This window comes from Fonsecaea multimorphosa, assembly GCF_000836435.1.
Source record: "Fonsecaea multimorphosa CBS 102226 unplaced genomic scaffold supercont1.6, whole genome shotgun sequence".
NCBI classification, from domain to species: domain Eukaryota; kingdom Fungi; phylum Ascomycota; class Eurotiomycetes; order Chaetothyriales; family Herpotrichiellaceae; genus Fonsecaea; species Fonsecaea multimorphosa.
Genome location: NW_015971640.1, coordinates 42188 through 63392, shown reverse-complemented (window position 1 = coordinate 63392; position 21205 = coordinate 42188). Strand labels below are relative to the sequence as shown.

General features: G+C 50.1%; 11 protein-coding genes across 11 annotated transcripts; 6 read left to right on the top strand and 5 right to left on the bottom strand.

The window, feature by feature from the left end:
* Positions 1–152: 152 nt before the first annotated feature.
* On the bottom strand, positions 153–1591 carry Z520_03759 (uncharacterized protein; the record flags this gene model as incomplete). The annotated part of the gene is made up of 3 exons (XM_016774269.1): positions 153–940; positions 995–1277; positions 1331–1591. The coding sequence occupies 3 exons, from the start codon at positions 1589–1591 to the stop codon at positions 153–155; spliced, it is 1332 nt and encodes a 443-aa protein (XP_016634196.1).
* A 1986-nt stretch (positions 1592–3577) lies between these two features.
* Positions 3578–4456, bottom strand: Z520_03758 (uncharacterized protein; the record flags this gene model as incomplete). Its single annotated transcript, XM_016774268.1, has 3 exons — positions 3578–3951; positions 4016–4320; positions 4395–4456. The coding sequence occupies 3 exons, from the start codon at positions 4454–4456 to the stop codon at positions 3578–3580; spliced, it is 741 nt and encodes a 246-aa protein (XP_016634195.1).
* A 514-nt stretch (positions 4457–4970) lies between these two features.
* Positions 4971–5813, top strand: Z520_03757 (uncharacterized protein; the record flags this gene model as incomplete). The annotated part of the gene is made up of 1 exon (XM_016774267.1): positions 4971–5813. One exon carries the CDS (start codon positions 4971–4973, stop codon positions 5811–5813), a length of 843 nt encoding a protein of 280 aa, XP_016634194.1.
* Positions 5814–6324: 511 nt separating this feature from the next.
* Z520_03756 (uncharacterized protein) lies at positions 6325–7269 on the top strand (the record flags this gene model as incomplete). Its single annotated transcript, XM_016774266.1, has 1 exon — positions 6325–7269. The coding sequence occupies one exon, from the start codon at positions 6325–6327 to the stop codon at positions 7267–7269; it is 945 nt and encodes a 314-aa protein (XP_016634193.1).
* A 300-nt stretch (positions 7270–7569) lies between these two features.
* On the bottom strand, positions 7570–9126 carry Z520_03755 (uncharacterized protein; the record flags this gene model as incomplete). The annotated part of the gene is made up of 1 exon (XM_016774265.1): positions 7570–9126. One exon carries the CDS (start codon positions 9124–9126, stop codon positions 7570–7572), a length of 1557 nt encoding a protein of 518 aa, XP_016634192.1.
* A 740-nt stretch (positions 9127–9866) lies between these two features.
* On the top strand, positions 9867–12841 carry Z520_03754 (uncharacterized protein; the record flags this gene model as incomplete). The annotated part of the gene is made up of 7 exons (XM_016774264.1): positions 9867–10361; positions 10413–10768; positions 10818–10975; positions 11025–11282; positions 11335–11443; positions 11493–12406; positions 12462–12841. The coding sequence occupies 7 exons, from the start codon at positions 9867–9869 to the stop codon at positions 12839–12841; spliced, it is 2670 nt and encodes an 889-aa protein (XP_016634191.1).
* Positions 12842–13890: 1049 nt separating this feature from the next.
* Positions 13891–14481, top strand: Z520_03753 (uncharacterized protein; the record flags this gene model as incomplete). The annotated part of the gene is made up of 1 exon (XM_016774263.1): positions 13891–14481. The coding sequence occupies one exon, from the start codon at positions 13891–13893 to the stop codon at positions 14479–14481; it is 591 nt and encodes a 196-aa protein (XP_016634190.1).
* Positions 14482–15204: 723 nt separating this feature from the next.
* Z520_03752 (uncharacterized protein) lies at positions 15205–16557 on the top strand (the record flags this gene model as incomplete). The annotated part of the gene is made up of 3 exons (XM_016774262.1): positions 15205–15705; positions 15757–16048; positions 16106–16557. 3 exons carry the CDS (start codon positions 15205–15207, stop codon positions 16555–16557), a joined length of 1245 nt encoding a protein of 414 aa, XP_016634189.1.
* Positions 16558–17246: 689 nt separating this feature from the next.
* Z520_03751 (uncharacterized protein) lies at positions 17247–17710 on the bottom strand (the record flags this gene model as incomplete). Its single annotated transcript, XM_016774261.1, has 3 exons — positions 17247–17409; positions 17480–17598; positions 17654–17710. 3 exons carry the CDS (start codon positions 17708–17710, stop codon positions 17247–17249), a joined length of 339 nt encoding a protein of 112 aa, XP_016634188.1.
* Positions 17711–18220: 510 nt separating this feature from the next.
* Positions 18221–19887, top strand: Z520_03750 (uncharacterized protein; the record flags this gene model as incomplete). The annotated part of the gene is made up of 4 exons (XM_016774260.1): positions 18221–18277; positions 18337–18790; positions 18861–19246; positions 19306–19887. The coding sequence occupies 4 exons, from the start codon at positions 18221–18223 to the stop codon at positions 19885–19887; spliced, it is 1479 nt and encodes a 492-aa protein (XP_016634187.1).
* A 699-nt stretch (positions 19888–20586) lies between these two features.
* Positions 20587–20911, bottom strand: Z520_03749 (uncharacterized protein; the record flags this gene model as incomplete). Its single annotated transcript, XM_016774259.1, has 2 exons — positions 20587–20813; positions 20893–20911. 2 exons carry the CDS (start codon positions 20909–20911, stop codon positions 20587–20589), a joined length of 246 nt encoding a protein of 81 aa, XP_016634186.1.
* Positions 20912–21205: the final 294 nt, after the last annotated feature.

Genomic DNA, 21205 nt, shown 5'->3' with positions numbered 1-21205 from the left:
CCTTTCCATAGGGCGATCCGGGAGAATGCTTTCGGTGTCGAAGGCATAGATAGTCTCTCGACACGGTCGAAGTCAACTGGACCTCTCTGACAACCCGGGCGGGTCTCAACAGCATCCCCATAATAACTTTTGTTGACAGATGAAAGTCGATCCTACTCTCTCGACAACACTTTGCCGAGTCTGATATCCTCGAAGCTGTTGCGCCTGCCCCAATTTTTCGGTTGTCGCTTGAGAAATGCTCCAACAGCGCCAAGGTATCCTTCGTGCCGCAGGAAGTAAGCTTGTTTCTCGCCTTTGGACCAAAATTTGATGGCGTAAGAAAGAGTGTTCATCGTCTGGGTGTGGCCTCGAATGAAAGAACCCCCAAAATAAATGTGCTGGAGGTTGTGCTTCTCCGACTGGAGGTAAGCAATCTGGCCAATGTTGTTCGAGATCGCGTATAGTAAACTTCTGGCCATGTCTTCGATTTTGAACCCTCGCAACATGTCATGGTCCTCGCCCTGACCATCGCCGTTGAACAACCCCTCGCCATCTTCTGCGTGCCGTTCGGCCAACCTCTTCATTCGAAATACTTTCCCGAACGTGCTCGCAATAGTGGTGCTTTTAAGCCCAATTTTACTGTATCCTCCGCCATAGATATCACCCACAAGCATATCGACGCCACTGTTGTCGCCCATTTCCGCCAGGCGGAGCATCTCATCAAATGTGCGGGCTCCAGTGAGAAGGGACAGAATACCCCAGAATGTTCCGCCTCCCAAGGATGTCCCGCCCACGCGCTGAAACTCTCGAGGTCCAGAGACCTTGACCATCGAGACACCAGATCCGATATTGACCAAGAGATATGGGTATATGTCTGCGCGAGCCTCGGCGAACTGCATTGGCTCCTCTTCACTGTATGTGAACACCTCGCGTGGGATTTCTGTAATGAAGAAATCTAACCCTGTTTCAAACCCAGTCAGCCTTCATGCACAAAAGATTGTCGTGGAGTCCTAACCAATGATGAGGCACTCCATCTCGTCTTCTTGAACTACATCCACGTGTAGCAGCTCCTTCATCCGGTTGTAGAATTTGTATGCGCCACCTCCTGTTGCCATAACACACAATTCCTGCGGAGTCGACCCATTAAGCCTAGACTGCGTCTTCTTCAATTCTTGAATAAAGTCAATGCACAAATCTATCCGGTCCGTTTCGAAGTTGAGGAAGTTCAGTCGTCCGCCGCCGTGCGTTGAGCCTGGCTCGCGGGAGAAGTAGACCAGCTTCGCTAGAGAGCCGCCAATCTAGGTGCACAGTCAGGCTATTTGTAACAGGAGATATTGCATAGGTGACATACATCAAGAGCAACATGACTCACCACATCTGTATGATGTGGGAGACGGATGTCCTTATGTTCCCAATGGACATGTTCATGCTCATTTGCAGTGCCATTACGGAGATTCATCTCGTCGTCGACGATGAATGCGCCTTCCACATTGATCTTGACTGAAGCTGGGTTTGGAGGGACACGCGGATGACGACCAGAGGCCTCACCTTCGGCGATCGCAGAACTGTCTTGGTGTTCATTGTCCGTCACCGTCTCTTCTAGAGTCGGCATGGTGAGAACAGAGAGTCGAGGCCGGCGTTCAACCCATACAATGAAGCAGCCGACCGCGTCGTGTGACTGCTCGGCGATGCACGTGGGGTGGTCGAAGTTATCGGCCACCGATCATTTCGCAGTAACCTTGGGCGTAATGTGTATAGTCATTGCAAGAATCCGGTCGACCAAAGGCATACAAAAGTAAACCTAGTACCTAGGTATCTAATAGATAAGTCACTCAGAGAGCGATCGCTGGTTGTCACCGGCTTGGAGCCAACGGATATTCCAGTAGTGCGAACCTCGGTCGAGAAATTTATTTGTCGGATCAATGCCAGTGCTTTGACGCTGATTCAAGCAAGCGAAGTTGGAACCCCTCCCTCCGGGCCCCGCTGGGCTCGCCCCGAGACACCAAAGCCGAAGGGAGCCGCAGCCTTTTGCAGACGTTGTTGCTACTGTAGCATTATTCTGATGCGACGTGAGGGAGTAATGAAGAAGACAATTCCTCGACAGACTTCCTCATTGTTGCAAGGGGCCCATCTCGTATCAGAGAAATCTGAAAACTCTCGTTACGACCATCTGCCAGCTGTCTCAATCCGTTCTCCGCGAATCCATTATTCGACCCTTGACCAATCCCTTGGCGCTGCCCATATCTCCTGCTGGCTGCTTGAAGCCTGCCACCAAGAGCCAGAAAACATAAATTTCGTCAGAAGTTGCTGGAAGCAGACAAAAGCAAGGCAAAGAGCAGTAATGCAGTGCCTATAGTCGAAATGCAGACGCGTGGATGTCTAGAATCAGAGGTTCGCGAAGCAGCCGTAGGATCTGGAATTGCATTTACGGTGGTCGCCACATCGACAACAGGACTCTGTGCGCACTACTCTGGGTTTTGGCCCTGGTCCAGTCAGTTTCGAACCACAGGATAGTGTGATACGGACCTACGGGCTGACAGCATCGGCTGGCGGCAATGCCAGTGCCACATAAGAAACCACTGGAACAGACTCCTAACCAGGGATAAGTCAGTCACAACACTTCCAAGGTAAGAGGATTGCTCTCCGCTTCCGGCAGCGCAGCAAATGTCTTCAGCACTTGCATTATAACAATATGCTCCATTGAAAGTATAGCAGGAAGTTATCCCCATCGGACAAATGAGCTGAGAAGTTAAGGCTACTCTTCGCCCTTGATGAATTGACATTGCCATAACTGCTTCAGTTGACCCGAGGACGAGGGAAGAAGCTCAGTGCTTTCCAGTATTTGGGAACTATCATCCTACTTCGGAAAGATTATGGAAACGACATGTCTCAAACAACCAACCCTGGCGAATCTGTTTCACTATTTCCCCCCCCTTTCGAAGCTCGCCAACAGCTTGGTTATGTTGACCGTCGCAGTCACTGACGACAAAATTCAATTCCAGTTGAGACAGGAGAGACACGCTTTGATTGCAGTCGAATCGTGAGGATAAGGCCGGAACATTTCGATCTGTGGGATCCATAGATTAGAATTGAAGTGCGGAAGAGTTCCCATCATGGTAGCCACCCCTTGGGGGACGGCAACATGGGAGATGTTGAGAGGACATCTTTAGGTGCAAGGATGCCTGGCGTTGGCTTCAGAATGCAATCGCGTAGTTTGAGCACATATATTGACAAGGCATTGTCATTCTCGGACCTAATTACCACTTCGGTTTACTGCGAAGCTACTCTAAGAAACGGCTTCCCGACTGCCAGTGTTCGTTGTGAGTTCACTGTTCGCTTGAAATTCAGGACTTGAAAGTGTTGATCAATAGATTACCTTGCTTACCATCAGAAGTTCTTCCGCAGTCTGGAAATCGAGCTAATGGGAAGGTACCTAATGCGCTCCCGTTCACAAATGCAACTATAACGGCTTGGAGAAATAGCTGCTCTTGTTTTCCAACTCAAGCGCAAGCTGCACATTTGCTGTGTGCTCGAGACGCAGCTATAACAGAACACCTCCATCTGGAAGACATCAGCATTAGCAACGAGATCAGCTCTGCTACTCACCGATCTCTATCAATTTTCCAGTGGAATAATCTGCTCGAATGGCGTAGAGGTAGGCCTCGGCGATATGTTCAGGAGTGGCAACAAATCCTACCGGGAGGTTTTGACTAGCTTTGTTGAAGATTTCCTCCTGCTCTTCCGGCGTTTTGCCTTGTTTGTCCCAGAGGGGCGTTTTCACCAAGCCTGGCACCACTGTATTCACACGGATCTTCTTCTCTGCAAGGTCTGCTGCGAGGCCTTTAGTGAGAGAGAGAACCCCGCCGTTCAACGCCCCGCCAATGGCGGCGCTTTTTCCAGGCTTGATGCCAGCTGTCCCGGATGTAAGGGTCAAGGAGCCTCCCTTTCGCACAATATCGTACTTGAGAAGGGCTATGTCTCATGAGTGACGGGTTGTTCTCATATTCGAGGGCGCCAGATCTACATATGTACGTACCTTTTCCTGCAATTACTGCGCCCCAGAACTTCACTCCAAAGAGTTGCTTTGCATCGTCGAGGTTCTGATCCTCCAATTTGCCTCGAATGATGTTGTCGACAGCCGAGAAGACAACGTGGTCAACAGGTGCCAGTGATCGAAGCGTACCAGTAAAGGCTGCCTCGTCACGGACATCGGCCACAACTCCCTTGGCATCCGGAGACGCCAGTCTTTGCAGTGCGGCATCTAACTTTGCTGGAGAGGATGAAATGATGGTTACTTTGGCGCCAACATCAAGAAGTGCTGCTGCTGCTCCGAAGCCGATCCTATTATATATCAACAAAGTTCTGCTAGGGAAACAGCAACCAGGCACAAAATTGAGCAATACACCTTGGCTTACCCTGTGCTTCCTCCGACTACCACGATCTTCTGGCCTTCAAGCCTATCCCTGAAGCCGCCCATGTCGGAACAGATTATACCAATAAAGGAGTTCTCTCTTGTCGAGGAGAGAAACCAGAATTTCTCGTCTGATGTGACTGCAGTCTATCTGTACCTATGTACCTCGGGGTTCAGTATACTCAATGGCTGGTATGGTGTCATTAACAGCAAAATGACGCCAAATAGATTACTAAGGATGGCAGATTCTGGACAGGAACAGACCCTCGGAAAACTCTATGCCGGGTATATCTCTGTATCTGGGTGTGTCTATCTACTGCATGGCGCGATGATAATTCGTCGTGCTCGTCCGAAGCACCGATGTGGGAGATAATAGTACTTGTGTCGTAGCTCAGCTCCGTGCTCCGTACCAAGCCCACGTTCCTCCAAGTTTGCAGAATGCGGGGTGATCGATGCCAGTCCCAAAATATTTTAATTTTTTTGATTGCCACGCTAATGTTGAATTCTGCTGGGCCCACACCGTGAATCATCAGCGCAGCCGGATTCACCCATGTTTTTGTAAGGCGGATGACAACTCACGATGTCGCGCACAAAGCAAAAGGCTCGAAGGGAACGTGGGAAGACTGCACTGGCTCCAAACACGCGTGTGCAGAAGGAAGTGGCCTCAAACGAACCGGAAAAGAAACAGGTGGTTGCAGGCCAGCGTGGGAGGAAACGAAAGCTCAACGAGTCCGATGATATCGACCCGAACCCTTCATCGAAGCGAACCGCCCTTGACATCAAGCCCGGACAACCCTCGTCCTTAGATACCGTCGCCGACCCTGCCCTTCTCGCCGACCACTTTGCCAAGTGCATTCAAAAGTGGTTTGCAAAGTACAGTCCCATCGAACTGGAAGACCGATATCTACCAGCGAAGGCTTTTCTCGACACCACGAGTTACAAGAGAGCCCGGGTCGCCGCGAACCTACCGGACTTCCTCGAGCGATATTCAGCTGGCGGTAAAGAGGGTCTTTGCACCTGCGACAAAGTCGCGTCGCCACATACCATTGTCATTACAATATCTGGCATGCGCATAGCAGATCTCATGCGAGAACTGCGAGTGTTCAAGAGCAAGGATTCCAAGGTCGGTAAATTCATGCCGAAACATATGAAACTCGAAATGAATGTGGAGTTTCTCCAGAGTAACAAAGTGGGGATCGCCATTGGCACTCCGGAGAGGTTGAATCAATTGCTAGAAGCAGGTGCGCTGAAGACTGGGGGCCTACAACGAATTGTGGTGGATGGCTCTTATCAAGACGAGAAGAGAAGCACTATATTTACGAACGGCCAAGTTTTTCAACCGATGGTCGCCTTGCTCAATGACGATAGCATTCGTCCGAGATATGGAGCTGCACAAAACAAGATTGATATTCTCGCTTTCTGATTGAAAATGATGGAACCTCGCAACAAAAGGCCGTCACCGACGACGTGTGAACGATTAAACTGGAGTCGCAGCTCCGCAGCCTTCAAAGCTCTACGAGTCAGCCTCTATCAGGTACGAGCACGAGCGTGCAGGGGCGGAAGCACTAGCGTCTGGATCAGGCTGTTAGGCCCTTTCCCCAGCTCAGATCAGCAAATCAAAGGGCTCTTCGCACACCTGGTTTCCTCGAATTTTGGCACTCCTCCGCAGTGTGTCTCGGCTGCTGGAAAGAGGTGGCGCAACCTGGGGGCACCAGTGATTCATGGACGCTCCACTGCGCTCCTGCTGAAATAATGAAAATCCGCTCAGTTGCTACCACCACTGCGCACTGCGCTTTAGAATCATTTCTCCAAAAAAGCTGATTGATGGTGATTTGGGTGCAACACCCTGGAGGCTGCACGCAATAAGCCTTTCCCCTACAGTGCTTCAGCTGTCTGCTACTTCCGATAGGTTGGCTCTTCCCAACACCCCAAAAATGAGTTATCAGTCATACCTCAAATCCACCGCAGCGTATGCCAACAACAAAAGTCCACCCTCCGGCTCTATCCATCGAAAACCTCCTCCCGGTTCAGCACTGTCCACCACCCCCTCCGGCTCATCGGTCCATAGCACTCTGAAATGCAATGCTACTCCCAGCTCAACCATCAACCCTCCACTCACGCCTGCATCATCCACGAGCTCCCCAGCAAACCCCTCCGCTCCCAAAATACCACCTTCCGGCCCTAACGTTCCTACCCCCGAGCCAACTCGCACATCTCTGACCAAAGAACAAATTGACGCTGCGTTGAAAGCATGTTTGGATCTACAAAATACTGCTACTGCATTGCACGAGAAACGGCCTTTTGCAGCCTTGCTTCTGGGGCCTAACAACTCTACTGTCCTCCTTACGCACTTCTCCATCTCTCATGTCCAGCACGCAGAGACCGAGCTTGCCCGGCTAGCGACGATCCACTTCTCACAGAAATACCTTGCTGCATGCACCCTTGTGTCGACTTGGGAACCATGCGCTATGTGCACAGGGACACTGTACTGGAGCAATATCGGACGCCTGGTCTATGCTGCCAGCGAAGAGAAGCTGAAAGACTTGACAGGTGGTAACAACAAAGAAAACATGACGATGTCATTGCCCTGTCGGGATGTGCTCAAGGCCGGTCAGAAGGATGTGGAGGTCATTGGACCGGTCGAGGGCTGGGAAGAGAAGGTTGTTGAAGAGAGCGGTAAATGGTGGAAAGAACATCAGTCAACGGATTCTGCAAGGAGATTGAGAGAAGGCAGTGTGAACGGAAGTGAGAAGCCGGGAAGCCTATCAAGTATGCGTCACGGCACTCCAACCACGTGGACAGGAGAAGAAACCGTCCTCAGCAGCATCGATGATGAGGGTGAATACAAAGCAGAGCTTGATATTGACTGGATGAGGTAAATGGTGTCGAATTAGGAGACTGTTCAACCATCGCTTCACAACAATTCATAGCCCATCAACGGCGTGTAACAGCATTTTATGTGAGGCAACCCTGAAGGCGGCTGGGAGCGCTGAGTGACTGTAACATCATTGAAAAACGGGATAGCAGATTGCCAATTGGAAGAGGATAGAAAGGACGAACAGAAGTGTAAGTTAATATCCCGGAGATTAATTGTTTGCCGCAAGAGTACGATATCGGGCCTTCTCGTTTTTCATAGAGGACATCATCGGAATCGGTCAACAGTGCGGCGTTGAGGTAGTCTATCCGACAAATGCTCGCTTCCTATCCTTCTTGATCTTCCTTCGCCAGCCTTTCACGTCCTTGCCACTCTCAGCATCCCGAAGAGCTTCCATTCGCGCCTCGGCCACGTCCTTCAATGTGCGGCCTTTCACAACGCGTGTCTCGATGTTTACTCCCTCTTCGGTCCATTCCGCCATCTTACTTCCTATGTACTCCTCGATGGCTAGAACGAGAGCGACGTCTCTCTGTCCAACAAATGTGACGCTCGTACCTTCCCTGCCCGCTCTAGCAGTACGCCCAACTCGGTGAACGTAATCTACCGGATTCCGAGGGACATCAAAGTTGATCACGAAGTTGACTTCGGGGATATCGAGGCCTCTTGAAGCCACATCTGTGCTAATGAGAATCCGCGACTTTTGAGAGCGAAAGTCGGAGAGATTCCTGTTTCGCTGGCTCTGAGGCAGTTCGGAATGCAGTGCTGTCACAGGATGGGAGAGTTGGAGGAGGGTACGGTGAAGAATGTCGGCGGTGCTGGTGCGGTTCACAAAAACCATGATGCTGGGCTCGGGTTCCTTTGCGAACGAAGGGACGGATAGGAGGACGTGAAGGAAGGCGTCCTTGTGAGTCATGGGGATCTGGAGGTATGTTTGTGTGAGCGACGCGGGAACGAGGCTGGAAGAGGAAGAGGGATCCGAGATGTCTGCAATTTCAGAGATGAAAATAGGAGGCCGGTCTGGTGGCCGTGCAAGATCCTTCAGCGCTCGAACTTCTGGCGTTATTGTCGCGGTAAAAAGCAGGGTCAATCGTGATGAAGGTGGCGGAAGAGCAGAAAGGCAAGTATTGAGGTCTGGAAGCATGGAGCCCGGTCCAGAGGCTAGCAAGCGGTCGGCTTCATCGAGGACCATCACTCTCGCACGAGACAACCCGATGGTGGTTTCTTTGCCGGAGCTGAGAATGTGGTCTGCCAGTCTACCTGGTGTTGCAACGACGACGTGTGGCCGCTTGGCAAGAGCAACGGCTTGGGGCCTCATATCACATCCTCCTGTTATCAGAACCGTCTTTAGATTCTGTGGGGCTCCTAGCGCCTGAAACTGCTCGTAAATTTGCAAAGCCAGCTCTCTCGTTGGCGTGAGGATGACGGCGTAGATACCGAACGGATCCTCTGCCCATTTTTGCAATATAGGAACCGCAAACGCCACAGTCTTTCCAGTACCCGTCCTCGAGCCTCCAATGCAATCTCTTCCTTTTAAAATTTCAGGTATGCAGGAACGCTGAATCTCGGTGGGATGTGATATGGCCATTGCGGCCAGAGAATGTATCAGCCATGGTGCCACAGAAAGCGACTGGAAGGTAACAGAGGTTGTAGGGATAGTAGGTCGCGCCGCCGATACTGATCCATTCTGCTCTGGTGAGACGATTCTTTTCACTCTGGATATCGGGGCATGTCGCGTGGCAGTGCCTGGAGGACTATCACTCTCTTGCGAAATGCGTCTGCGTTTTGGAGGAGGACTTGGGAACTCGTCTCCGCTGTCTAAATGTGGCTCAAGCCGTTCGGCCAGGATATTCTCGTTTGACATTGCGAAACTTGCACATCAAAATAATTTTCGTGCAAGCGGAGGAGCAGATGTCACACACCGGCAGGAATTTTTCCCTTCAGGGTTAGCGCCCACCAGGCACCGAATTTCCTGCTGCAAGGCTTGCGGCAAAAGGCTGAATTCTCTTCAGAGATAGGCGGTCCTGAGCACGCTGGCACTCTGCAGCGTCATTATGGCGAATAGCCCCCAAATGCTTGGTTAGGCATCAAATGAGCTTGACACCTGGCACTGCAGAGGCCAGGACGTTGGAAGCAGCATTATTACGGATGCCTGTCGGAATTTTGCCGGACTGCGTCGAAAGGGTGGGCTTGGTTTCTCATTCAAGTCATTATCAAGCGGGCTATGCTCAGGCAGAAAAGCTAATCATTTACGACGTAGACACGCAATCATACCATCGAATTTCGGAAACTATTGTTTGCCTGACATTTTGCTTCCCTAGAGAAGCTTCTGGGGACGAAAGTCATGCATAGCCTCCTTTCCCCCCCCACAAACCCATGCACTCGTGTTGCCGTATCGCGTATTGGCAATTCAGCCACCCACAAGCTAAAAATCTTCTCCACAAGTAGCACGAAATGACTGTCGCCTGAAATTCAGGGACAAACATGGAATGGAAGCGCTCAGTAGTTCCCTCATGTCTAGAGTCACGACGCTGGAGGTTCTGTCGAGGATAATCCCAAGAATGCGCTGCTTCCTGGTCCTTTCAAGACCGCTACTCCCTAGCTATGGGCAAAGGAAAAGGTCTCTCTCGCCGGCCTACTGCCTTGCCTCCGTCTTTGCAACTTCCAGACAGTTCTACTCAAACTGACAATGCTCCTGCTGCTGAGGAACCCGATTCTCCGCTCCCTGATGCTCTGTTGGAATTAGACGATACCACCAGCGTTCTCGACGACGGACGCGTCTCGCTCAACCTCGACTCGAAGCTTGCCCAAGTTTTTGCGAAACTTATTGAAGCATCCGAGGATGAAGACGATGCCTTTGAACCTCCACCAGCGTATTCAACCATCTCGGACCTAGACTCGTGGAACTTACCTCTGAATATTGTGATCCAGATTGTCGGTAGTCGTGGGGATGTTCAGCCGTTTGTTGCCCTCGGGCAAGAGCTGCAGCGCCATGGGCATAGAGTGCGTCTGGCAACTCACAGCGTGTTCAAGCAGTTTGTTGAGGGTGCTGGATTGGAGTTCTACTCTGTGGGAGGCGATCCAGCTGAATTGATGGCGGTACTTTGGTTTTGTCCCAATTACTTGCACCTAAGCTAACTGGTTGTGTAGTACATGGTCAAGAATCCCGGATTGCTTCCTCGCATGAAGGCACTGCGAGAAGGAGATGTGAGTAAGAACAGGCAGATGATTCGAGAGATCCTTGAAGGCTGCTGGGCTTCATGCATTTTACCCTCAGACAGTGGCGATCCGTTCGTTGCTAATGCCATAATCGCCAATCCTCCTTCCTTTGCCCACATTCATTGTGCCCAAGCACTCGGGATTCCGCTCCACATTATGTTCACCATGCCATGGAGCCCGACTCGGGCATTCCCTCATCCTCTAGCGAATATCAGAAACAGCAGCACTGATCCGAAGTTGGCAAACTACATCTCATATGGAATGGTCCAATTGTTGACCTGGAACGGGTATGCCGGGTCTGCTCCTTTGACGACTCTCTGCTGACTATCCTTTGAGAATCGGCGACATCGTACAGAGTTGGAGGAAATCAATAGATCTGGAACCCATACCAATGTCTGAAGCTCCTTTCCTCATGGAAACTCTCCAAATTCCTCACACCTACTGCTGGTCGCCGGCATTAGTCCCCAAGCCCAAAGACTGGGGCAAGCATATCGGTCAGTACTTCTTAATCGCAGCGTATTCTTGCTTTAACAAATCATGCAGACGTCTGCGGTTTCCTACTTCGAGATTCCGCTCCGTACACTGTACCAGTTGACCTCGAGGAGTTCCTGAAGTCGGGTCCGACCCCGATCTATATTGGCTTTGGCAGCATTGTGATTGAGAACCCTGAAAAATTCCTTCAAATATTGCTTGCTGCAGTTGAGGAATGTGGTGTCCGTGCCATCATTTCGAAAGGGTGGAGCAACCTGGAAAGCAAAGATGTTGATGAAAATGTCTTCTTCCTTGGGGAGTGTCCTCATGGTGAGTGACAACTTGATGCAATCTTCTGCGGTCTCTCTCGCTAAATATGTAGAGTGGTTGTTTCAACAAGTCTCTGTGGTGGTACACCACGGCGGTGCTGGGACTACGGCCTCCGGTCTGGTGAATGGCCGCCCAACTGTCGTTGTGCCATTCTTCGGAGAGTATGCTGCAACTTAAATCCATGCCTTTACTGTTGCTGATCAACCATAGTCAGCCGTTCTGGGGTAGCGTGGTTGCAGCTTCACGAGCCGGACCGCCTCCGATTTCACACAAGAAACTAAATAGCAAGAATCTGAGCAATTCCATTCGGTTTTGCTTACGCGAAGAGACTCAACAAGCTGCAAAAGGTGTAGCTGAAAAGATGTTTGATGAGCTGGGAGTCAAAGCAGCAGTTCATTCATTTCATCGCCATTTGCCAGTCAATGATATGGGTTGTGATCTAATCAAGGGACTACCGGCCACATGGGTGTACAGGAGATCGAAGAATTATCTCAAGATATCTGGAGCTGCCGCTGAAATCTTGATCCAAGCTCAGAGGATCAGGGCCGACGATCTTCGATTGTACAAACCGAAACCATTCACTATTGAGAACCGCCGGTGGGACTTCCTTACTAGCTCACTCGCTGTTTCGATGGAGGTCTCATATGATCTTCTAGCCGCTCTCAGCGGGTTTTGGAGAAACCCGAGAGCAATCCGCAAGCAGAAGGAGAAAGAGCGTGCACTGAGCCGTGCCTCATCCCATCAAACCGAGATTGCGGCGGAAAATGACCCAGGGGAAGGTTCCAGCAAACAATTCGCCAAGATGGCAGGGGCCTCTGCCATGAGTATCTCTCACATCACAGGAATAGTGATAAAAGGCTCCTTGGTCGATATCCCAGTCGCTGTTGCTGAAGGCTTGCGGAATACGCCGAAGCTCTACGGCCAGGAAGTGCCAGATCATGCCGCCGTGACTGACTGGAAAAGTGGCATCACAGTTGCCGGGACCACTTTCGTTCATCAGATGGCCCAGGGATTGACAGATCTTGTGGTGCAGCCAGCAAAAGGTTTGGCTAGAGAAGGGGTTATTGGCTTTGGCAAAGGAATCGGTAAAGGGGCACTCCAAACTGCGACAAAACCCACAGCAGGTAGGTTCGGTGCCCACTTGTCGATGATAACAGCCTGATAATTTGTTTGTTGAAGCATGCATGGGCCTGATCGGCTACACTGGTCAGGGGATCTACAAGTCAATTTATTCTGCGGTGCATTCGAAGACCAAGAAGTCGGTGGCCTCCGCCCAGCGAGTGCAGGATAAGTATTTCATCCGTGCGATCGGTACGGACATAAGCAAGGGCCAAGTCGTGGACGAATTTGACCGGCTTTGTCGACGGCGGCTTAAACCTGAGTTCGGCAGATCGAGTGGTGGCCTCACTCCAACGAGTGTTTCTAGGACAGCAAGTTTTGCTTCGACTCATTCACAGCCTCCTTCACCTGCACTGCCCATTCTGACCGACAATCAGACGACCTCTCCTGCATATACCGCTCCCGCCTGTGACTCTGCACCATCTCGGGAAAGTCGCTGATCGAGGGAAGATTAAGGCTCTCATACTCTTCTGACAAGCAAAGCTTATTCGGACAGTATAAAAACTTGGATCCGACGAAAGGGCACCCAGAATCCCATTTTGACGTCTCCGCCACACCGATTGGGTGCCGATAGACCCTTTGCCAGAGCTCGGTCGACAACGTCTTTAACAATGGTAATTGTTATCGACTGTCGGCCATTCAAAGAGTTGGGTCGAAGCCAGTAGGGCAGCCTGCACATATAGTTCAAGAGCGGGGAGAAGCAGTCCCATTTTACTTTGACTTGGCTTTCTCTTCCTTGTGAGAGAAAGCGAGCTTCAAGCTTGACCGGCCCTGAATTGAAACCCTGGGCTCCTCGGGTGCCCTCTAACGCTTTGACCAAGACTTATTCCTACTATTTTCAACAAAACACGGCTTACCAGAAGTCAAAGCTTGACATAAGATGTCAAAATCCTCGTGCTCGAAGGTGCAACCATATGAGGCGATATTTCCCTTCTCCACACCAAGATGAGAATCTACTCTCCCAGTACTGTGAGATTTATATTCGTGATACCATGAAGGAGTATTACGCAGGATTTCGGTTAGCTCGGACTGCTCTTCAGCATTGAATGGGTTTGACTGGACCCTGGTGCAACTCAGTCACTCCAAAAAGGGCAATTCTTCCGGAACCTTCGGCCGATGGCTCTTTATGTTCAGCGGCTTGTATTACCCCTTTGCAATGCAACCTATCGCCACGGACTCTTCTTGTTACCCTTCTTGTTTCAGGTAAAAGAGGATAATCTTCCAAACTCACACTTTTCGAAAAAATCGTTCTCTCCGGATTGGAAGCGCCGTCGGCGCGAGTATGGATCCGATACAAGAAAACCTGATAATAATAAGACAGTGGCTGCTGGAACATAAAATATTTCAATCTCCTTCGTTCAAATGCCTTTCGACCCTCCCTACACGCAAACTACAAGTATCGCGCTCAAGGTGGATTACTCGGCGACGCGAAGTACATGCGGGTGGAAGAGCAACAAACTTGGTAAATTGGCGGCAAAAGTGACCAAGAATGCCAGAAGGAGAAGCTGGGTTTACGTTTGACAACGGCTGTCGGATATCACATGGATTGGCACATGTGAAGAAGCCCTTCAACAATATCAACCTGACGATGCACGAACTATGTTCAAGGAGCAAACACGTCTTCTCTGGTCAGCTTGGGTTTATCGAGTTTACGTCGGAATTGCGTCTGCCACGGCACATCCATATGTCCCTGGACCAAGCAAAACTGACAGATGAGCGCATCTTGGTGCTGCACGGGACGGGAATGGTTGAGCTCGCTGGCACGCTGTATGTTGCCGCCCCGGGTTCTCTTGTTGATATCATCGGTGGAGTGCCACACACATGGACCGCCTGTCCTGCTGGGGTGAGATTGCCCGACGGTTCGGTCTCGGATGGGTCGTTTACTATGATCTATGAGTACGAGGAGCCAACTAGATTCTTTCCAACTGCATCCACCAAGGTCGTGACGCAGTTGTCGGAATACGTCGCATTCGAGGGCGCATACGACGACATTCTCATACCAAAATTGAGTGCGGGGGAAGTCTCTAAGACAGTCAAAGTTGTTTTTAACAAGGAGCTCAAGGAGCTCCAACTAGCTTGAATATGTCAAACCCCGTCTGCACATAATGCTACAGATGGCAGCCTGTCATGTTGATAGCACCCCATTCTTTCACTAGAGGTACTTGTAAATACTACCGTGCTGCCTGCAGCAAACATCGTACCTAGAGCAACAAACGAGCCTCATATGCTCGATGGGCTGCAAACTATCGAGGAGATCCGGTCGTGTAAATCAAGTCTGAAACTGGCTTCCAAAATTGCCCATCAGTGGCAAGACCGGAATGGCTTTCCCAACCCCCAAGACTCCTGCTGAGAGGTGGAATTCCTTCCGGAAATAGAGCGCGTACCCCGCATTTGGTAGTTGAGTGTAGCTGAGAGTAAGTCATGCATCCTCCTGAATTTCTTTCCTCATCTGACTGTCGAACGCGTAGCTGATTTCTGCCACACTCCTCATGCTGAAAACCAGATCACGCCGTGGATGGTGAGTACTCTTTGAATCGCTACGTTTCACTGCACACTAAGCAGAAGCTTAGCGATACCTGCCGGAAACGGCACATAAAGTGTAGGTCACGCAATCTATGGGCTCTTCCGACTCAGCTTACCCTCCGAATTCAGGTGATGAGCATCTTCCGGTCTGCTGGCGGTGCGAAGAATCACACCGTAGATGCACAGGCCGCCCTCTCATCTCCCAATGGGAAGACGGTAGGACCTTTCAGGACAGGGACGCCAATGGACATAGTCGCAATTGGCTGCAAATCCCCGAACGATGTCTGGCTCAATATTGTCGACCAGCGAGCGGATCTTGCCAACTAACGAGGTGTTTGTAGTGACCTTCGTCGCCGAAAACGTCGAAAATACTGTGCCGGAGCCAGAAGCTGCCCAAAACGAGTCAGAGGACAATCCCAGTCCGACCGAGCACCAAACTGCCGAAGAACACGATGAGTGGAATACACCACTCGCAGACGGATCGATGCCGACTTTCTCTCAGGCACTCGTTCCGGAGAGCTGTGACTATTCGCATAAACCATCGGACTTGGGCACCTCAGATGCATTCGTCAATGAGCCTTCAATGCAGACGTTCGGAATAGCTCGTCCGGAAGAGTTACTTCCGTCTGATGGAGCCCTTCCAGGAGCAAACCTTGCTCTTTTCAATGACCACGGAAGCCCGTCGGTAGCTACGCCTTCAATATCTGTCACGCGTCGTCGATTGAGTGATCGCGTAGAATCTATCCTCTTGCAACACTTCGTGAAAGAGTTAGCTTCTTGGGTATACCCGCCCCTGGTTCCTTCTCGCTCGTTTGCTAATGTCTCTATGCAGTTCGATGTAACCGACCCTTTTGGATATTTCCAGGTAGTAGTGCCTGAGCGAGCTTTCGAGTGTGAAGTCCTCTTGAATGCCATATTTGCAATTTCCGCTCTTCATCTCACCCGGTCACCGAGCAAGGAACTTGTCGACGGATCTCCTTTGCCAGTCGACACTGTCCTTGCCGAAGTCTATCATACAAGATGCGTAGGGATGTTGATATCTCTAATTACCGATGAGACTTTGGCGACCACTGAAGATGTTCTTGCAGCCGCAGTTATACTCCGAAAATTCGAGGAGATGAACGGTAAGCCCTGTGTTGGTTGATTCAAGGTGCGATTGAGGCCAATAACTTGGGGACTAGGCTACGTGACACAACGGGATTCTGGCAACCATCTTCTCGGCGTTTCAGCCCTCTTCAACTCCCGCACCTGTGCCGTCACAGGAGGGCTGGCGGAAGCGGCCTTTTGGCAGTTTGTGCGTCAAGATGCATATATGTCGCTTTTCATACAACAGCCACCTCGGATCGACTTTTCAAAACAGCATTTTCACTTCTCGTTGTCTGAGGCGCCTGATAACGTTTGGGCCAACCGCATTATCTTCTCTACGGTAATGATTCTAACATACTGCTTCGCTAACCAGGCAGAATCATCAGCTCACTGGGAGGATCTGAATTCACAAGTGACTGCCTGGGACGCACAGAAGCCTATCTCATTCACGCCGATATTCTCTGAGGAGGCATCAGCGCATAAGGGCGAATTCTGGCCCGAGATCCGATTTTGTTCTTCATGGCACGGTAACTACACCTTTTCTTAGAAGCTTTCCATACTCTGCTGCTTCCAGACGACGTCGAATTCTTACGAAATACCGTCTATATAGCAACTGGATCCCAATACTTCCACCTTTGCAAAATCCTGCTTAGTCTCTACAAACCAGGTCTTCCGGCACCGGGAGCAGGACTGAGGTATACTCGAGCTCACAAGGAAATGAAAGTGCGTCAAGCTCTTTAGGACCAAAAACCCTATCATTACGACATTAACATGCTTGAAACCCACTGTACGAACCTCAGCTGACTAAGTTCTACCTCAAACAGGAGGCGGTCATGTATCACACAAGAGCTGTGTGTGGTATAGCTCGTTCGAATCATTTTGTCAACCCGAGATTCAACCTGTGTCCAATTATGCATATGTGTGAGTGTATACTCTTTCATATTCAAGGCGGATATTCTCAGATACTTCGTGCGGTGTGAGTCTTGTCGACCCGTTTGCTAAAAAGGTGCAGGTGGAGGCTGGTTCACGAAGGTCGACGAGCAACGCGCAGTTCTAGAGCTTCTCGACAGTACAGAAAAAGCACATGGATGGCCCACGAAATACGTTCGAGACTCGCTCAAAGAACACTGGGATATGGATTAGAGAGTGCTTATAAGATGGCATACGAGCGACTGAGACTAATCCAGGCTCGAACTCAGGCCTACTTGTCTTCAGCCTCTCCGCAATAAACATCCATCATTGTGACCTGAACTCCCTGTCGAGATCAAACCCAGCCGTTGTCACGGTCCTTGCCACGTATGTCTTCTTGCTCAGCAAATCTTCCTCTGCGAGTATCTTCGACATGGTGAGGAAATGAGGTTCTTTCAAGTGCCGATCTGTGTCATCCATGGATGTATATCTTGTAAAGGTAGAGAAAGATAGTTAGTTACTATTTTAACTGCTCGAAGGGGAGAAACCCTGTTCCTTACGTTTCAAATAGTGCCAGTTCAGGCACATCAACGTCGATTTGCTCCGTAACCAAGAACCTGAGGGCATAGTCTTCTTTCTCATGAACCTCTCTGCATTGTGCAATGAGGAGCTCCTTGACCTGGACCGTGATTTGAGACTCTTTCCACACGCCGGTCAGGGTACCAGAGACCTACCCTCTCGACTTTCCCAAGTCTGGGTGTGAAGATTGCGATGATGTGGACTTCAGGCATTGTATTTGCTACCATAATGCGGGCTCAAAGATACACGGCCAAGGGTGAATGAGGCCAGAGAGCCCCCAAGTCACACTTTAAGGCCGGCGCTTGCATCTAGATCGCCATGAAGGAAAATTGGAAAGAAACGCGTTGTTGGGGAACTTGACTAAATTACCAGGAAGTACGAACTGGGCAGAATACGCGGCCCCTGGGTGTTCCATAATAGGATAAAGTGCTTCCCGTTCCAACTTGTAATACCTGTTTTGGTATCTATTCCTGCCCCTGCAAACTCTACTAAGTCGCTAACTTCCACCCCTCGTGGGCGCAGCAGACCCCAGGAAATTCCCCACCTCCGACGAAATAGTCTTTCGACGGTCCAAGTCAAGCATGCCTAGGTAGCGTTATTCCAACCGCTACCGCAAACGAAGGGCAGGTTATATATAAATCCGACAAGATGAGCACTCGATTCGCTTCGTCCACGGCTACTCTTTATCCTCTACCGTTCAGCGTCGACACCAGCAACACAAAATGATCAAGACATCATCAGACGTACAAGAGATGGCAGATGTCGTTCATGAGGAAAAGGTGAGTACTCTGACAACTGCTATGTGAGTTGCAGACTGCCATTCTAACACGTTAGAAAGTCATGCCCAGATGGAATCGACGTTGAACAAACAGGTGTCAAAGACGAGCTGGAACAACCATACGACGAGCCACGGATGAAGAAGCTTGTGCGCAGAGTCGACTTCCGCATCGTCCCTCTGTTGTCTTTCATGTACCTTCTCAACTACCTTGATCGAGGCAACGTGGGCAATGCGAAGGTCCTCAATCAAGAGACTGGTGACGACCTTTTGCAACAGACACACATGACTCCAAATGGCTATGCTATCACACTGAGCTTGTTCTCCGTTGCATACACTCTCTTCGAATTGCCATCAAACTGGATTATCAAGCGCTACGTCCGTCCTTCGGTGTGGCTGGGAGTACTCCTCGTGTGCTGGGGTGCCACGACGCTCGGATTTGCTGGTGTACACACTTACGCGCAAGTCATTGTTCTTCGATTCCTCATCGGCGTCTTTGAGGCTGGATTCTTTCCTGGTATGTCAATTGAAGAAGATGTTGCTTTCGCAGGCTTGAGCACGTCGCCTGGGCACTAACAGTGATAAAGGAATTGTCTACTTCACAACCTTCTGGTATTGCATCGAAGAACGCGGGCTCCGCATTGCGTTTGTGGCCGCCCATGCCAATCTTGCTGGTGCCTTCGGCGGTGTCATTGCGTACGGAGTCGGACACCTCAATGGCGCTAGTGGCTTGCAAGGCTTTCGTTGGCTATTCATCATCGAGGGAATCGTCACAGTTCTCTGTGCTCTCCTTCTGATCTTCTTTCTACCAGATTATCCCTCACGTGCCAAATGGCTCACTCAAGAGGAAAAGCAGCTCTTTGAACGAAGACTGCAACAACAAGGAGCAGGGTACACCAAAGCTCACGCTACCCGAAAAGAAATAATAGAGACTTGCTTCTCGCCAAGGATGTTGCTCCACTACCTTATCTATGTGAGCACCCGTTCTGACACTCAAGATCAAAGAGGGTCAATGAACTTAGAGTACTACAGGTCATTAACACTATTCCACTCGCATCTTTCACGTTCTACACTGCAACAATTGTCACAGGCCTGGGCTACAAGTCGCTTGAAGCACAGCTTTTGACAATTCCTCCGTGGGTGGTAGGATACCTCTGTGCGCTTTTATACTCATTTCTCGCCGACCGATTCAACGCCAGAGGATATTTCATTAGTTTTGGCTCGATATTGGGTGGCCTGGGCTGGCTGATCTCGGGCTGTCTCCCTGCCCACTCATATACCGCTCGATATGGTTGCCTTGTCCTTGCGTCCGCGGGTGCTTTCCCATGTGTTGCACCACTCAGTGCATGGATTACGGGGAACGTGCCTAGTGTCACCACGATGGCCATTGCGACAGCTTTGAACAACTCGGCTTCTGGAGTCAGTCAAATCATTGCTCAATGGATTTGGAGAGCCAATGAGGCTGAGAGGGGGTATCCTACAGGCAACTTCACTTGTGCTGCCTGTAGCTTCGCCGTGGCGACTCTGTCCATCGTCTTGAGAGTCTGGTATGCGAGGATGAATAAGGCTGGTGTTGCTGACGCAAGCGGTAGACCGAGAGTGTGGGCATATTGATATGGGATGAGCATATTGCTGGGACTATAGTGACAAGGAGAAGGCATTCAACTGAGGTTGAAGCAGGACCAAATCTGATACCACAGCCTTGAACCGAGGGCAGTTGGCTCTATAATGGATTTATCAGAGCTTCGAAAGAAGAAACAAGGCACAATTGCTGTATTCTACGTAATCTCCCTGGAGTTTTGATCATAACTGCCTCTGAGATAGGCTTTCAATGATTTCAAGATTGCAAGTAGTCGCAAAGGAATGAAAGAAAAGGATGGCTTGAGCTGGATTCTCAAGATAATGGAATTTGGAATTCTTTCTACCAAGTCCACCACGACCGAGAACCTAAAGCTCCAGAAGACACAATCCTATTGGTCACACATGCGTGATCCAAGTGACCAAGTCTGTGTCGAAACAAGATTGGGGATGGGAGCAGCTCATTTTTTATTTCGGCATCGCCACATCTTCGTGCTATAGACTGTACTCAAGGTCGTAGGCTAGGGTTTCGGTGCAGAGGGATTCTCTAAGCTGGTGGATTCTATATTGTTTTGAGCGGTCAGCAAATCCACTGTTTCATTTATTGTAGTATATGCTGATTTCGCCACAATGGGTCAATCAATTCTGATCCAGGGCACTGGTAGAGAACTGATACCACCCAGAGGGACACGGGCGTCGAGCTCGACAGGAAACTGAGGCGTAGAGATCCAAGACTTACCTCTGATGCTCTGGATGCTCGCAATAGCACTTTATCGTCTCCGGGCCATCTAAAACCGCAACTAAGCCCATATTATATCCTTGTGAACGGTGTGCCGTGCTGGAGTGTGGTGGATCAATGTCGGCTCTAATCAAACCAGGGACTTTGCCAACCATTCCTACAACTGCGTGTCGTAGTTGGTCGATATCGCTGGAGCTGACATTTGGCTTTAATTTGAAGAGCACTGGTCATTGTTAGAACGGACAACTTCAAGGATAACCGGTAGCACAGTAGAATGTTAGTGTGGCTCTCTCTAAACGTACCGATGTGGTAGACTGCCATGGCTTGACTTGTCGAGGTAATAATGATTCTTGCTCTTCTTGACTATTACTATCACTCGGGACGACCCGAGCCTCGACTTTAGGATTTGATTTCTGGCAGTGAGAGAAAACAGTGTTGGAGAAGAAAGTAGGAGAATAATAAAGGGAAGAAGGTTATGGATTGCAGTGAGCTAACCTTCTGGCGAGGTTGAAATGGAATATGTAAGTATCAGTAATGAAGATCAAACAGTTCTCGTGCTTCAGATCCTTCAGGCTCTAGCTTATGTGACCATTTTGCGCCTCAGACACCCATTCC